General features: G+C 36.2%; 1 protein-coding gene across 1 annotated transcript in view; it reads right to left on the bottom strand.

The window, feature by feature from the left end:
- Positions 1-1,960: 1,960 nt before the first annotated feature.
- Positions 1,961-15,899, bottom strand: part of LOC149180143 (protein transport protein sft2-like) — a 38,681-nt gene continuing 24,742 nt past the window's right edge. Inside the window, exons 2-4 of the mRNA XM_089415924.1 lie at positions 3,269-3,536; positions 2,847-2,951; positions 1,961-2,708 (exon numbers count right to left, since the gene is read on the bottom strand). Of these exons, the coding sequence (XP_089272050.1) occupies positions 2,598-2,708; positions 2,847-2,951; positions 3,269-3,536 (484 nt within the window). The 3' untranslated portion in view covers positions 1,961-2,597. The remainder of the gene's footprint in view (positions 2,709-2,846; positions 2,952-3,268; positions 3,537-15,899) is intronic.

The following is a 15,899-nucleotide window of genomic DNA, read 5'->3' as shown; positions in this document are numbered from 1 at the left end:
GGAAACCCTCCCTTGACCTTTCAAGAGGAAGTTGGGCCTTAAGAGAAATAATCTGGGCTGAGATGATAATGAGCCCCTATCCTATCTGTGTCAATCCTAGCATGTTGCACAGGCCTTATAAACCTTGCAGATCATAATAGCTACAAATAAAGTAAACACACAGAAAACAATAAAAAATTAAATACAAAATTTGTTTTCAAATATTTCAGTATATATTTGTCATTCTACAAACATATCATATTCGATAAACTTACTATTCCAACAACATTTTCTGTCTTATTTTCAAGGATTATAAAATATAGTTTATGAACAACAACAAATGTCGTCATTTCACAAATATTTTTACATGACAAAAGTTATCATAGGGCAAATTTTTCTTCAAGAAAAGATATTTATTTTAACCCAACTGTCTTAATAAATATTTAGATTATATTTCCTCTTCATTAAAAGCATCATATATCCACAAAGTAGCCCTAGGGTAAGGTTGGCCAAATATGCATAAAATTGTGCAATGTATTATACACTTCAAGGTAGATGTATGTGCACCAATTAATTAGATTGAGTAAAGCCATATTTTTTTATAAATTTGTGAAAAGATAATTTGGCATTAGGTGAAATTTTGAAATCAAGATGGACTTCTTAGAAAAAAAAATTAACTAAAAATTATGATTAATTTCAGCCAATAAGATTTGATATTATGATGTCAGCCCCTTGGGTTTACAAAACTTAAAAAGAATTTTAAAATACCAAATCTAAATGATTACGATTTAATTAAATAGAATGAAATATGGTTAAGCTTAGAATCCTTAATTATTGGTTCAATAAATAACAAAAACAAAAACACATATAGTATAACAAGATTAAATTTTGTGTAGAGCTGGAAATACTTCAATTACTTATTATTTAGATCAGTTTAAATATAAAATGGATGATATTTAAAACTTTTTACAATACCTAGCTATCATTCTCTCTTCTTTAATGTGAAAATGAGTGTAATTTTCTACTTATCCTTCTTTATTAATGTTAAAGTCATTTTAAAGTATAAAATTTATGATGTGTACTAGGTTTTCACATTATTTATCTATCATTCTCTTTTATTTAGTATGAAAATAATCACAATATCATTAGTTAAGTTTTATCTGTATCTGTTTATATGAATGCAATTTCTTTTACATTTACAAACCAAACAAATAAAATTGTCAAAGTTTATATGGACATTTTGTTTACAATTAAAATGTATAACTTTGTCACTGTTTATTTTAATAGATTTGTTAATGTGAACATAAAGTTTAATAAAATAAACTCACATTATTTAATCATTATAATCTGTTATTTAGTGTGAAAAGGAATGAGGTTATATCATTATCAAGTGTCAAAAATAAAGTTTTTTAAAATGAATTCATTTTTTTACTTAATGTTTTTTTTTAACATTTAGTATTAAACTACATTATATGTAAACAATATCTAAATTATTTATTATTATTTCTCATAATTCTTCATTAACCTAACTTGCATGGAAATAATCAATAGTACCTTTAATGTTGTGTAATGTGGCATATGCTCTCATTATTTTATTATTTTCCTTGTGAAACCCATTCTTAATCCCAAATTTCTCCTAATCAAGCTAATGTCCATTTTTAATTAATTTGCTTCTAACAAATTGGTCTTCAAAACTTTTGAATTTTCTTATAAAATACATATAAAGCATAACACTAGTGTATATTTTGCTTGAAATTCAAGTTTAACTATTGTAAGCACAGTACTAGACAACTAAACATGAGGTAGGCTATAAGAAAATCTCTAGGAAATTTTCATTACTTGAAAACAACATTGACAAACAAAAGAAATCAAAGATACCTTAACCTTTACATACCACTTATAATCCGTCCACAAGAATGGAATCCTAAAGTCCTGCGGATGGAATGAATGCCATGTTGAGGATGAAAGACAAGAAAATTAGTAAGGAATAGAAACCCAATCATAGGATATGCCATTATAAATTTTCATATACGTCACATAAACAACAAGAAGCCAAAGAGAGCCCACAAGGCATAACATCAAAACCACCACCAACTATGTTAGTGCTAAAGTGGGAGAAGATGCTACCCCAAAGCCAATGTCCAAACTAGCAAAGCTTTTGGTATAGACAATGCCTTGTAAACCAACTTTGTCTGGCAATTGTTATACAAGTGGGATTATTCAGAGAACACACACAAAATTAGAGCATTAATGTGGAATAAAATCCCAATCATGAGATATGCCATTGTATTAGTAAGACTTGCAATTATTATGGACATCATATAGATAATCACCACAAGCCAACTGGGGCCCACAAGGCACGACGCCAAAACCATCAGCGACGTTAATTTCAAAGTGGAGAGTGCTATCACATCAACACAGCCCGTGGTCACTAACACGAGGCCAATCTAGGAATTACAATGTCTTGACATGATTCTTATTGTGCTCAGGTCCATCATAGATAGCAAACGAGGGTCTAATCTGAAGCACAACAAGAACTCATTCAGAACACCAGTTCCAGTACTCCCACCAATTTTCACTCTCAGATTCCAACTTCAAACTAACAGTATCAACATACATCACTGCCCAAAACACTTCATCACCGAAGATGTAATTCGTGATAAAAGAAACTTCATGCCAGCAGAACCTCCTGGAAAGTATGAAACAACATAATATAGCAATGCCACAACCTGGTAAGAAAGCATGTAGGTCAGATGATATTGGCAACACAACTATTTCCATTTACAACAATCTAGAGACTTATTTGAGATCCATTCACCTTTCCTCTGAAGCAAAATAATACAATATAAGGATACATAGAGATAAACCTGAACACCAGAAAAAATGACAGAAAGCAAATAGCTGCGAAGCACCATTGATACATAAATGGTAGCTGCCATACTGCTAAAAAATCCAATTGTCAATGGCAATCTCTGCACATTAGCAAGTCATAAGAGTGAGAATACTAAAGCTTAAAGTTTCCGATAGCAATATAATGGAAAAACTATCTTCCATTAAAATGTGCTCCATAAGCCTCTATTATAGTATTGCTAACAAAAGATCACATCTAAACAGATTTAAATAGAAATAACTTAGATATTATAGATGCCTGCCCGGTAATTCCACCTGGCCTAGCAGGGAAGGCTGTAATGCTATCGAACCCTTAAAAAGGCCTCAATCCAAAACATGAATGTAATGCCATGAAACTTATAAATAGGCGGACTATAAGAAGATGACATCGAGAAACCACCTCTTTTGATGCCATGTGAAGAAGCTGATTTTTGGGACCTTTCAATGCAAAGAAAGATAGAATGATAAATAGGCAACCGAGCGTAAAGCATATTGCAAACTTTCGAGGCATCACAACCATGACGGGAAGGAACATGATCAAGGCAATGAAAATGAAGAAAATGCCTGTTGCCAGAAGCATCCCAAAGTACATGAGGGCTTTTCCTGAAGGCAGATTACTTGCAGCTGACTGCACATTTCCTGGCAAATCCCGTACTCCTTTTGATACTCTGCCAAAAGATTTAAGAAACTACATGAATAAGCATAAAAACATCGGAGTTGGTTAGTTTCTAGTTCTACCCTCTCAAAACAAATACTAATCTTTGTTTCCCTTGCTTATCCATTAATTACAATTGCTTAAAACAAAGGAACATTGAGGTGTATTAAATAATTTAAAGGAAAATGTCTGTTTCAGATCAGAATTATATCAAAAGCTGTAACTGTATAACATAAAACATACAAGTTATAACCAGGAGGAATGCAAAACACTATCCACTTGGTTGCTTTACGGAATCAGAACAGTAACCAATGATATTCTGTATACCATTGGCCCAAATAGCTTTCTTATAAGTCTGTAACTTGTGAATATATGATACAGATAATAGCTCCACAAGAACATTGGAGTCAGTTTCTAGTTCCTTTTTTTTTTAACCATGGCATATCAGTAACACATGGAAGTAATCTGGGCAAGGCCCAGGATCAAATCTTTGTATTGCCACTATAACACCAAGAGTATATCCAACAGCCCGCAAGGCAGATATACCAATAACTTATGACTTAGCAAGAACTTCTAGTTCTAAATTCTGCTCAGGAGTCGGATCAAACACTAGTGACTAATCTGGGCTTGCCTCACATGATCAATTTCAATGGCCCAAAACAAAAGAATGTGAAAGTATTTCAGATAATTTAAAGGGAAAACTCTATTTCAGATATGTAATACATTCTTATTCTGAACACTGCCCATTTGTAATTACGTATATACGTTTCCCATAAGTGCCAAGTCAAGGGTAACTTAAAGTTCTGCCTTTGTCCCAAGACAAGTGTAGCTTATGGAGTTTTGCCTTTGTGCCAAGTCAATGATACCTTGGATGTAATACCGCAAAACTTGTCACCCCAGCTTGTATCAGACTCCCAAAATATTTTCTTTTGGAAATATGATTCTATTAATCTAAAAGCTCTAGATAAATTGATACCACAGGATGAAATCTGGGTGAAGACAAACAACCCTCTAAACCTCAACCAGAAACTAGCAAATTGCAAGACTGAAACTTATTACATCTCCTTACAAAACACACAGAACCATGCAGGTGAGTGGCATAGTCAAGAAAACAGAATAAAATTCTACCCTATACAAAAACTCAGGCTACCATGCAAGGAAGTAGGATGACCTTGAATGGTAATTTACAAAAGAAATAAATCCTTATCAAAATTCATGTGGCAACAATTTTTCAAACAGAGCCAACACACAAAAGACCTTACCCAACAGAACATTGTGGAGGCATGCTACAGAAAACACACACCATGGGGAGTGAATAACTCACAAAATCAGTAGAAAAGTGGGGCCCTGCTCTTGAAATTTTCAGACAATGGTAAGTAGATTCTGCACTCACAAAATTTAACCTAAACCCTAGGGAGCTTAAAACTGAAAACTTCAATTGAAAATTGTAACGAACAAAGTTTGTTTATGCTCTGATACCAATGTAGCAAACAAAGTTCGTACATGCAGCGGAGAGATTCAGAATATCTGAAATATAAATGTATCTATCATAGGATAATATATATATATATATATATTGAATATAGAAGAGATATGAGACAGTCTTTGATTACAAATGAGGGTCTACTTTATATACCTAGGCAGGTACCCCTTCATGAATGGCAATGTCCTTAGAGACATGCCTCTTCACTAATTAGTTATTATTTATTTTTATTATTTTTATATTTTATTCATAACAAAAATGCTAATCTGAAATATGTTAATCTAGAAACACTTACTGCTGGAAATATGAACATTCAACAGTTAATACAAAAAAATAGATCTGAACTCTCAAAACCGCATCTTTATTCTAATAATTGATGTAAATAGTAAATACACGAAGGTTTACAATCAATACCTATTCCCGTGAAGTGCCTAGAATAGAACACCCAATCTGCATGAGTTGCTCCTAGATTAGAGCACCCTCAATGAGTGAAGCATGCATGAATGTAAGCACTAGTCTCCTAGGCATCAGCGCCCTATCCTAAACAAGGAATCACCCCTAAAACAATGTGCTGAGATAAGTTTGTAAATGCTAACTTAAGACAAAAAAAAGCACCTAATCTAATTCTGGAATAAGCTAAAAATTGGAAACTGCTTTCCAAAATAAAAGATCCTAAGGGTGGCACATGCATGCCTCTACTCTAGCCTACGTAGCTGTGCCTTCTCCACACTGCAACCTGGTGCTGTGCCATCTCTATCAGGACTACTGCACAGAACCCAAGATGAACCCTGCTAAATTATGGATCTGAGGCACTGCTGTGCCATGTGGAGGAGAGGCTAACTCAGAAACAACGTAAAAATATAACACTCCCTCTTTGCGAGGTAAATGTTCTCCACTAAGCCAAATCTCTCCTTCAACGTCCCAAACTTCCCCTAAGCCAGGGAATTTGTCCGGACATCTACAACATGTGAATCTAAAGGAACATACTCTAGGTTCATTGCACCCTTCTAAATGCTGACCTGTATGAAATAATACCAGATATTGATGTGCTTGGAGTGATCATGAAGCATTAGATTCTGAGAGATCTTGACGCAACACTAATTATCACAACAAACAATTGTGGGCTACAATATTTGATCAGTCCACTTTGTCATTAGTTTGTGAAGTCATATAGCCTCACAACTAGCAGTACTTGTGGTCATGTAATCTGCCACTACTAAACTAAGTGCAACTAAGGACTGTTTCCTGCAGAACCAGGATAGACTTCAGAACCCAAACTGAAGAAACAACCTAAAGCACTCTTCCTATCACCTACATCTCTTGCCTAGTCATAATCAACAAATCCATGCAACAATAAATTACCATCTCTCTCAAACCTCAAACCATAATGAATTGTTCCCTTCAAGTATCTAAGCACGTGTTTTACAACCTTGCAATGACTATATCAGGGCTAAGCACGTGTTTTACAACCTTGCAATGACTATATCAGGGCTCAATCATGAACTAGCTCAAAATGTTCACCGAAAAAAAAAAATTAACAGGCCTAATATTCACTAGATAGTAGATATTTAAGGGAACCAATCAACTACGTGTATAAAGAAGGATCTACCAAACCTGAATCTAAGTCAATAGATCACTTTGGATTTGGAACCATATGAGTGGCTAGAGGTTTACAATCCATCATCTAAAACCTCTTCAAAATCGCTATGGCTAGAGGCTTACAAGCCAAACTGAAGCAACAACCTAAAGTACTCTTCCTATCACCTACATCTCCTGCCTAGTCATAATCAACAAATCTATGCAACATTGTTCCCTTCAAGTATCTAAGCACGAATATTGCAACCCTCCAATGACTATATCGGGGCTCAATCATGAACTAGCTCAAAATGTTCACTGGAAAAAAATATCAGGCCTAATATTCACTAGTTACATAAGGGAACTAATCAACTACCTATCTAAATAGGGATCTGCCAAATCTGAATCTAAGTCAATAGATCACTTCAGATTTGGAACCAATGGAGTGGCTAGCAGTTTACAACCCATCATCTAACACCTCTTCAAAATATCTATGGCATAATTCCCTTGTCCAAGGAAGACTTCCATGAAACCCTTCCGAACCTCTAGACCCAAAAAATAAAGCATCAAGCCTACATCCTCTATCAAATTCATTTGCCAGTTTCTTCTTGCACCATGCTATGAGCTTTTCTGAACTACCTGTCAAGATCAGAGCATCTACATACAACACTAAGATAAACAGATCAGATTTATCAAATAGATAATACAAGTTAGGATCTATAGCAGTCATAGTGAAGCCCAAACTCTATACGTACTCATCAATCTGTGAGTACCAAGCATGTGGTGTCTGCTTCAACCTATAAAGGGCCTTCTTCAATTTGCACACATGCATATCTCACCTATGCACCTTAAAACCACTCAACTGCTTAATGTATATTTCTCCATCAATCATATCATTAAGAAAAGTTGCCTTGGCATCCATCTGATATAAAGGCCAATAAAATATTGATGCTAAAGACATAATGGTTTTGATGGAAGTAAACTGGCAACTAAAGCAAAGGTCTCCTCATAGTCTACTCCCTCTTTTTGGGAGAATCCTCTCATTATGAACCTAGCCTTGCACTTCTCAAGACTGCCATCAGCAGCATGCTTTACCTTGTATAGCCACCTGGAGTCAACCACTAGCCTCCCTACTAGTCTCAACACTATCTCCCAAACATCACTCTTCAGGATGGAATTAATCTCCTCTCCCATGCCATCCTGCCATACCTGCTCGCTTGCTAACTCCTCATAACTGAAAGGCTCTGCACCTACAATGGAACATTGTTACCACCTAAACTAGAATTCAAGTGGAATGTCCAATCACAGATGCTACCTTGGGGTGACAAGATGGGAATTGCACCATTGTCACCTTAGTACAATACCCTTTCATTTTAGGCCAGCTCCAAGGGCCAAGGGGGGTATCCCTATCTACCAACGATAGATGTTTAGGTAAATCTCTTTAATGAAATGATCACATGCAAGCTTATTATTTACTTCAATGAATACATGTGACAATGTAAAGTACAAGTATTCCAATAAGTGATCAAATGGTCGAAGATAACAATTCAATATTAATAACGTAAAACCACAATTATCCACTTACGAGATGAGAGCTCGGAGCTAGTGAATGTGTGTGCCAAATCTGATTAAAAGTACGTAACAAGAACAACTTTATATTTGCATTATGATGATTACAATTCCAACAAATGAAACTTAGAAAAGGCTGCTTGGAACAAACCACTTTAAAGCATTAGTAATGAAATCAGATAGCATTAAATGATTGTGTAGTGTGCTTTAGGTGCCAATCAACTAATGCTGAATTAGAGACTAGCCTAAGGCTGTCGCACACTTTTAAACCTGTTTAAATGATAAATAAACAAAATTCCAGATTTGAAGTGAAGAAAGAAACAATCCACGAGATATGTTTCCACTTCAATGCAAGACGTCTTGAACAATTTGGCTAGGGCTCAAGATATGTAATGAAATAAACAGCCCACACATGTTAGCATCAAGCTCGCAATAGATATCTCAATGCAATAAATGAGAATTTGAAATAAAAAGGAATTCCCCCTTAGGTTTATCCAATGTTAGCTCTAGAATTCACCAAAATAATCTCTAAATAAATGATATGCAATTTAAAGATAAATTTCACCACCAGAGATGTATGATAACGTGTAGCAATATTCTAATTAATGAAATAGAAGCTAGGTCCAAATATCAAATTAACCTTTTAAGCACAAAACCTAGTTCTAGGGTTTCCTCAAACCTGATTTGTATTTTTGTTACGTAATTTCCAAATTTGAGAAAACCCAAAACAAGATAATTAAACCCTTGAAGCATTGAGACAATTTGCTTCTTTAAGGTTTTAAGATAATAAGTTAAGCATAAACCCTTATAAACCTAGTCTAGAAAAAAAAAACAACGAACTTTATGCTAGACCATGAAAAAAAATCTAGATTATTATTTTTTTTAATTTTCGATTAGATGTTTTTTAACAAATAAAATAAAAGATTTTGGTTTTGTAGCTTTGGTTAGTTGTTGAGATAAGACAAGTGCCTTATTCCAACTAAGGACTAATGGGGTCCAAAAGAATACCCCACTTCAAATTTGGCTTATTTTTCTTTATAGATTAGGGCTAAAAGGACTAAAACCCAAGGGTCAATTAGTCTCCTATCTAATCAAAATAAACTATGTAGACCAAGGCCCTACTAGAAGTGGTTCCCAAAGGAACCACCTTCATCACCAAGATCAATTATAGCATGATAAAAATAATAGATACTCATGCTATGATTCCAAAGGATAGACAAATCAAAGAATTGAGTAAATACCAAACTAGCAAAGGAAGAAGAGGATTAACCCCAAAACATCTTACCTCCAAGTGGTAATATTACCTCTCAAATGGATTGATCTTGAAAGTTTGTGATAGTCTTGAGAAAACACAATTAATCTTGAATGCACCAAAATGAACCACGATAGAAGAGCTCCAAGAATTGACACCAACACCTCAATAGGTAGATATTCAACAAAATTGTATCCTCAAAGTAGCCAACAACAACAACTAATTAGAATGACAAGAGGAGCCTTTTTATACATGAGGCTTCATCATCCTTTTCATTCAATATTATTTTCTATCTCCTTATATCTAGCCTAAGAGAACTACAAAATTGACTTGTCTTCCAACTAACTAATGGAGATTAAGTCAAAAATACAATGAAGATGTGCCACATGGACAATATTTACTCCAAGCGGGGATGTCGCTCCATTAGGGAGATCAAACTAGGGTCTAAGGCAATGTTGCGAACATCTTGATCGAGATTAAATCAGTGAGGGGAAAAATCGGAAAAAATCGACAAATACAAAAATATTCAATTCTTTTCAATTTTTTTAATATCTAAAGGATCTACAACATAAAATAAATGCATTGACACATAAATATGATAAAAAAACTAATATATAAGATGTGTAATATCATTTCTAGTGCTACATCACACATAACAGTGAATCATGTCCTGAATAGTAAGTCTTGAGTCCCAACTCAGCCTCAAAATATCAACAAAAAATATAATAATGTATCTCATATCATGAGTCATAATGTCATATACAATGAAATGAACCAAATAACTAATACTATTGATTTCCTCTGCCCCTCTTGCGAGAAAATGCAATAGCTTTCCCTCTAGATGTAGATGGCGGTGGAGTTGGCAGTGGACTCTGTTGTGCTCTAGAAGCTGAAGAACTAGGAGCTACAGGAGGTAGACCACGTCCTCTACTGGTGATAGGGGTAGCCTGGGTAGGTGGTGTCACCTCCTCCTCCTGTTGCTCCTCCTCCTCCTCCTCTACCCCCTCCACTACCTCCTTCTCTAACCAATCAGCGGCAGACTCCATGAGAGGCCTCTCAGCCTCAACCCTCCATGCAGCAGTGGTGTCAATCCCATCCAATGAGATGGCCTCCATATCAGGTGTCCTCTCAAGTTGCCTCACCCACAATCGAAGATTGTAGTAGACGTAGACCATGTCATTAAGTCATTGGGACTCCAACCTGTACAAGGGTCATAAAATAATAATTATAAAAAAATTATTATTTAATGAATTCAAAAAATTAATTGGAAATTTGGAATATTTTAAGTTTTAACCTGTTGCGCTTCTTGGTGTGTATTTTTTCAAATACACTCCAGTTGCGCTTGCATCCTGAGGAGCTACATGTTTGGCTGAGCACTCGAATGGCAAGCCTTCGCAGATTGGGTACTTTGCCACCATAGCTTCTCCACCATGCATCTACAACAAAATTACAAATAAGATAAACATATAAAAAAAAAAAAAAAATTGAAATTTGAAAGTTGAAGCGAAGTATGAAGTTATGAACTTAAAGAGACAATGAAATTTGAAACAAACTAAAACATACCTGGCATTTTAGTCTTCCAATCAACCACAGCCATGTCAAAGCTAAATGTGCCACCTACCATCCTGTATATCTCCATTTCTTTGGAGATTTCTGCACGTTCTAGTGGATATAGCACCATCATCTGAACACAGGTGAAGAATCCATCCATGACCTCAACATCAAATACGAACCCATAGGAGTAAGCAAATGTGGGGTTCAAGTAGATCCCTGCAGCATGAATGGGACGACGGAGTGTGTTGTTCCATCATTCATCAATCACTTCCCATAGGAGGAGTTGTTTCTGAAACCCCTCATCTCCCTTATCATCATAGTAGGTCTAAATGGATTCTTTGGCCTTGTACAAGTAGCTCATTGCGGGCTTGTCACCATCAACTAATCGAAGAACCTTTACCAAAGGTTCAGTAATGTTGCACACCTCCTGCACTCCCGCCCAGAAGCTTTCCTGGTATGAAACTAATCTGCATATGGCCTCTCCCTCTGGTTTGCAGCTAAATGCCAAAGCACGCCACTCATCTGAAAGAAACATTCTCTTCACATCCCACATAGAATTCAAGAGGGATTGAAGAGATATGAAACTAGTGGCAAACCGTGTAATGGCGAGGGCGCACCAACTCCTTGTTGTTGGTGAATGTTCTCATCAAATGAAGCACAGATGCATGATTATATATAAATTTTGTAATTTTTTTTATGAGTCAACAATATCTTTGACAAAAGGAATTTTTCCTATGTCCTCCAACATCAAATCAATGCAATGTGCAGCACAAGGTGTCCAAAATAAAGTAGGATGCCTCTCCATAAGCATCTTGCCAGCAGCAACATAATTTGCAGCATTGTCCGTTATGACTTGGACAACATGTTCTAGACCCACCTCCAAAATAAACACATCCAGCAAATCACATAATAATTTTGCATCTTTGATATTTGTAGATGCATCAACAGATTTCAAAAACATTGTCTCCTTGGGTCAATTAACCAAGAAGTTTATAAGGCTTCTACCCTTTTGATCGGTCCAACCATCTGACATCACAGTGCATCCTGTGTGTGCCCATGATGCCCTAAACTCCTCCAATCTCTTGGTGCAGTCAACCTTTTCATTTTGAAGAATGCGGCCTCTAAAGTCATCATAAGAAGGGACTTTGTACCCTGGGCCAACAATTGCAATAGCATCAGCAACAGGTTGGAAAAATGGATTATTCCTTGCAACGCTGAAAGAAATATCACTCCAAAGAAGAAACTTGCCCAACAACTTGTCAGCTTCTTCTTTCTCCTTTTTTTTAATAATTGAAGAGATAGATGGTTGTGAACCAGGCATGGTTCTAGGAACAAAATATGATGAGGCAGCTACAGGGTTGGTTGTAGATACTGATGCTGAAGTAGAACCAGTGCCACTCTCATATTCACCTCCTAACACTCTACTCCCTGCTAGTTGACTCTTCAGAGCTGACTTGGACAGTTTGGTTTGCTCTATTTCTTCCAATGATCTGAGGGCTCTTCAGATGATTTCCGGATTTGTATTGGTGCAAGGCCCTACCTCATGTCCAGGGATTTGTGCAAGGTGATACTTCAATCTGTATACCCCCCCAGTCATATGATGCCCACACAACTTGCAAGTCAAGTTTGATCTGTCAAACCCTCCATCAGGTTCACCAAATTCCCACAGAGGGTCCAATTTCCTTGGCATGTTTGTAATTTTGTTGAACTCTTGAGTTTTAATGTAAGATGAAGTTTGAAGTTGAACCTAGGGCACAAGAAGAATTACAAGTTAAAAAAATAAAAATAAAATTTACATACAACACATTGAATTTTTTACAACAACAAAAAACCTCAACTCAATGCAACAATAATGGAAAAAATGCACATTCAAACCCAAGCAAAAATGATGCAAAAAAACTAGGGCACAAGAAGAAATTAAACTTATAAATCTAACAATCAAGTTTTTGCATTTTTGACCAAAATGAACCCTCTCCACTCTATGCAACAAAAATGAAAAAAAACACAATCAAATCCACTCAAAAATCATTGAAAATCAATGGGTTATAGAAACCCAAGCAAAAACAAGAAAAAAACCAAAAAAAAGGGGCCAAATTTGGTGTCCATACTTGGAAACCACGCTTTGCTAAAGAAACTTGGTCCAAACTCGAATTTTTCTTGCTTGGGATGCTAAATTCTTTCACTTTTCTCCTCTCCTGCCCTTGTAGATGACTTCTTCTCCTCCTTAGCTCTCAAACTTGCCCACTGTTTGAAAAAAATGACACAAAAAACCCAAAATCGGCCCTTTAAACGTGTTGTTTCCACCCGTCACGATTTTTTGGGATCGGATCGCAATATTTTCGCGTTTTTTTGGAAATAAAAAATCGCCGAAAAAAATTGCAATTTAATCACAATGTTCGCAACATTGGTCCAAGGAGGCTCAACATCTATCCCAAATGCAAGGAAAGACCCTCAAAATATGCTAAGATGCTCTTTTGATGAAGAAAAGTTCAAATAGGTACCAACACCCATCCTCAAAGAGTGGCATGTGGGATAAGTGAGGTCAAAAATAGAGGGTGGCCCCTCAAAATAGGCTCCAATGGCTACATGGGAGGTATCCAAGGTTTAAGATCATCCTTAATTTAAACCATGAAGCCAGAATCCACAAATCATGGGATGTCTCCTTTCAAGTCATAATAAGTCCACCCCACCATATGAGTCATCAAATAGGTAGTAGAAGTGTCCTCCAAGGAATTCAACCCTCAAATCATGTAGAAAATGCCTCCAAATGAGTGAATAAGGTGAGCGCTTGAGAATCTAGGATGCGGCATGGCATAAGGATCAATGCACGTAGAAATATGTTAAATTTGGCAACTAGGGCCAAAAATCACTTTGGACAGCTCTTATGAGGCAGCTGATATTTTTCTTGGATTCCTCTTTCCGAGAGGTGTAGGATTGACCTAAAGATCATCCCATTCTGACATGTACAAATGAAGTTATGAATTTATTTTGATTATGGACAAATTGTCAAGGTCGGCCAGTGATCTTTATAGCCTCCTCCAGCCTTCAACATTGCATATAAATACAAGGTGCCTCCTCCTCATTTTGGCATGTCATCTCATTCATCTTTCTCTCTCTCATCTTGATTGAGTATGGATTTTTGGGCCTCTCTCTCTCCACATGTGCAAAAGGAAGACTGTCTTTTCTAGCAGCTGCGATGACAGATTTGACCGAAATTTCAGGAGGCTGACTTTGACCAACATTGACCTTGTTTGACTTCGTTTTTGTGAGGGAGACTTCTATTTGGGCAGGCAGTTTGACCCCTGCATTGACCAATGTTGACTTCCCTAATTCAAGTTGTTGCGTTGACTTTTGTTGACCTGCTTTGACTAGTTATTTTCAGACTGTTTTGGGTTGCATTATCTTGCTATTGGAGGCCGAGTTGACCAAGGTTGACCGAGTTGTTTTGGAGGTCAATTTCAACGTTGTTGACCAGCGTTGACTTTCTGGTTAAGGCTTTTTGTTTCTGCTATTTTGAATGATCAGTTTGGGCAAGTGAATATTGTAAATTGTACTCTCTCACTCTGCTGAACTTTTGAAGAATTATAAGAAGAATTGATCAAGGGTTTCCCCACATTGGGGTTTGTCCTTGGTTGGTGCCATATCTTGTGTCCTCTTGTGTTGGCTTGTCTTCTACTGTTATTGTTTATGTTCTATCTGCATTTTACTATCATGTTGATGTGATTGCTATACTGGATATGATATTGGGCTAATAAAGAAAATTGAAGTAAATTTGCTCTAAGCATAGAACATACCATTGTTATCCTAAAATTAACAAAAAAGCTTCAAAGTGTCTCGAGTGATGTGACCAACGCCTAAGGATCAATGAACTATATCAATGTCAGTGAAACCACCTCATGAACTGTGTCTCTACATAATCAACTATCCAGTCATCTCCAAGACTCCATGGCCAAAGTGTGACAAATAGATAAAAGAGATCCATGCTTAGGCATAAGACAAGTGAGCTTCCATAGGTATGACAACCTTAGCAAGATGAGGAACACTTTTAGATAAGGATAAATGTCCTAGGATAAAGTGTCCATAAGAGCAAGAACTATCCTGAAATGGAGACTAAAGGGATGGGCCATGACCAACCACAAAAGGTCTAAAGATACCTATTACCAACTAGGTAAAAAACACTTTTACATAGATCATCTAAGCATGGTTCAATACAATACATGGAGTACAAAATGGTCATAGTATCACACTTTCATTGATGATGATACAAAAATACAAAGCATGATGGTGGCACATCTAATCATGGTACTCTGAGCTCTAATATCATCAAGATAAGTAAAAAATCTGCTCATATCATGGGTCATATCCGATGAAGAAATATGAGGTAAACTAAAGTGAAATTAAGGTGTAACCGAAGGCATTAATGCAACATAATTAGAAAACTTCTTTGGAGAATGACTCACCAAAAAAGAAATCTTTAAGACACCTACTTGTTCTTGTACCTTCTACATTGTCTAGGTAAGCCATATGGAACTTTTGATTAGATTGGAAGGCACAATGGTCTATATATCTACACTTGAATTTGATTTATATGGGATATGTGGGTCACGCAACAAGCTTCTTTGTCTCCTCTATCTCTATTAAAGGCTCCTCAAACTTCGAGGACAATGCATCCTTATCAAACTTGAAATCTCCGCTTAACACTATCTTCCGTTAAGATGGAATGTAGACCTTGTAAGCTTTAGAAGTCTCAATATATCCCCAAAAATACATTTCAACCTAGAAGGTTCCAACATTGTCATTTTCTCCTCGAGACAACCAAAAAACACAAAAATGTGAGATATGTGGTTTCTACCAATCAAAGAATTCTCTATTGTCTTGTCCTTCAATATCTTGTGAGGACACTTGTTGTTCAAAATGTAGATTGTTGTGCAACATGCTTCTGC

The sequence above is a fragment of the Pinus tabuliformis genome, chromosome 3_2 (assembly GCF_031772625.1).
Source record: "Pinus tabuliformis cultivar Carrire ecotype Pingquan chromosome 3_2, CPIR1, whole genome shotgun sequence".
Taxonomy (NCBI): Eukaryota; Viridiplantae; Streptophyta; class Pinopsida; order Pinales; family Pinaceae; genus Pinus; species Pinus tabuliformis.
Note: the sequence above shows the minus strand (reverse complement) of the source record. Positions and strands in the feature narration are given on the sequence as shown.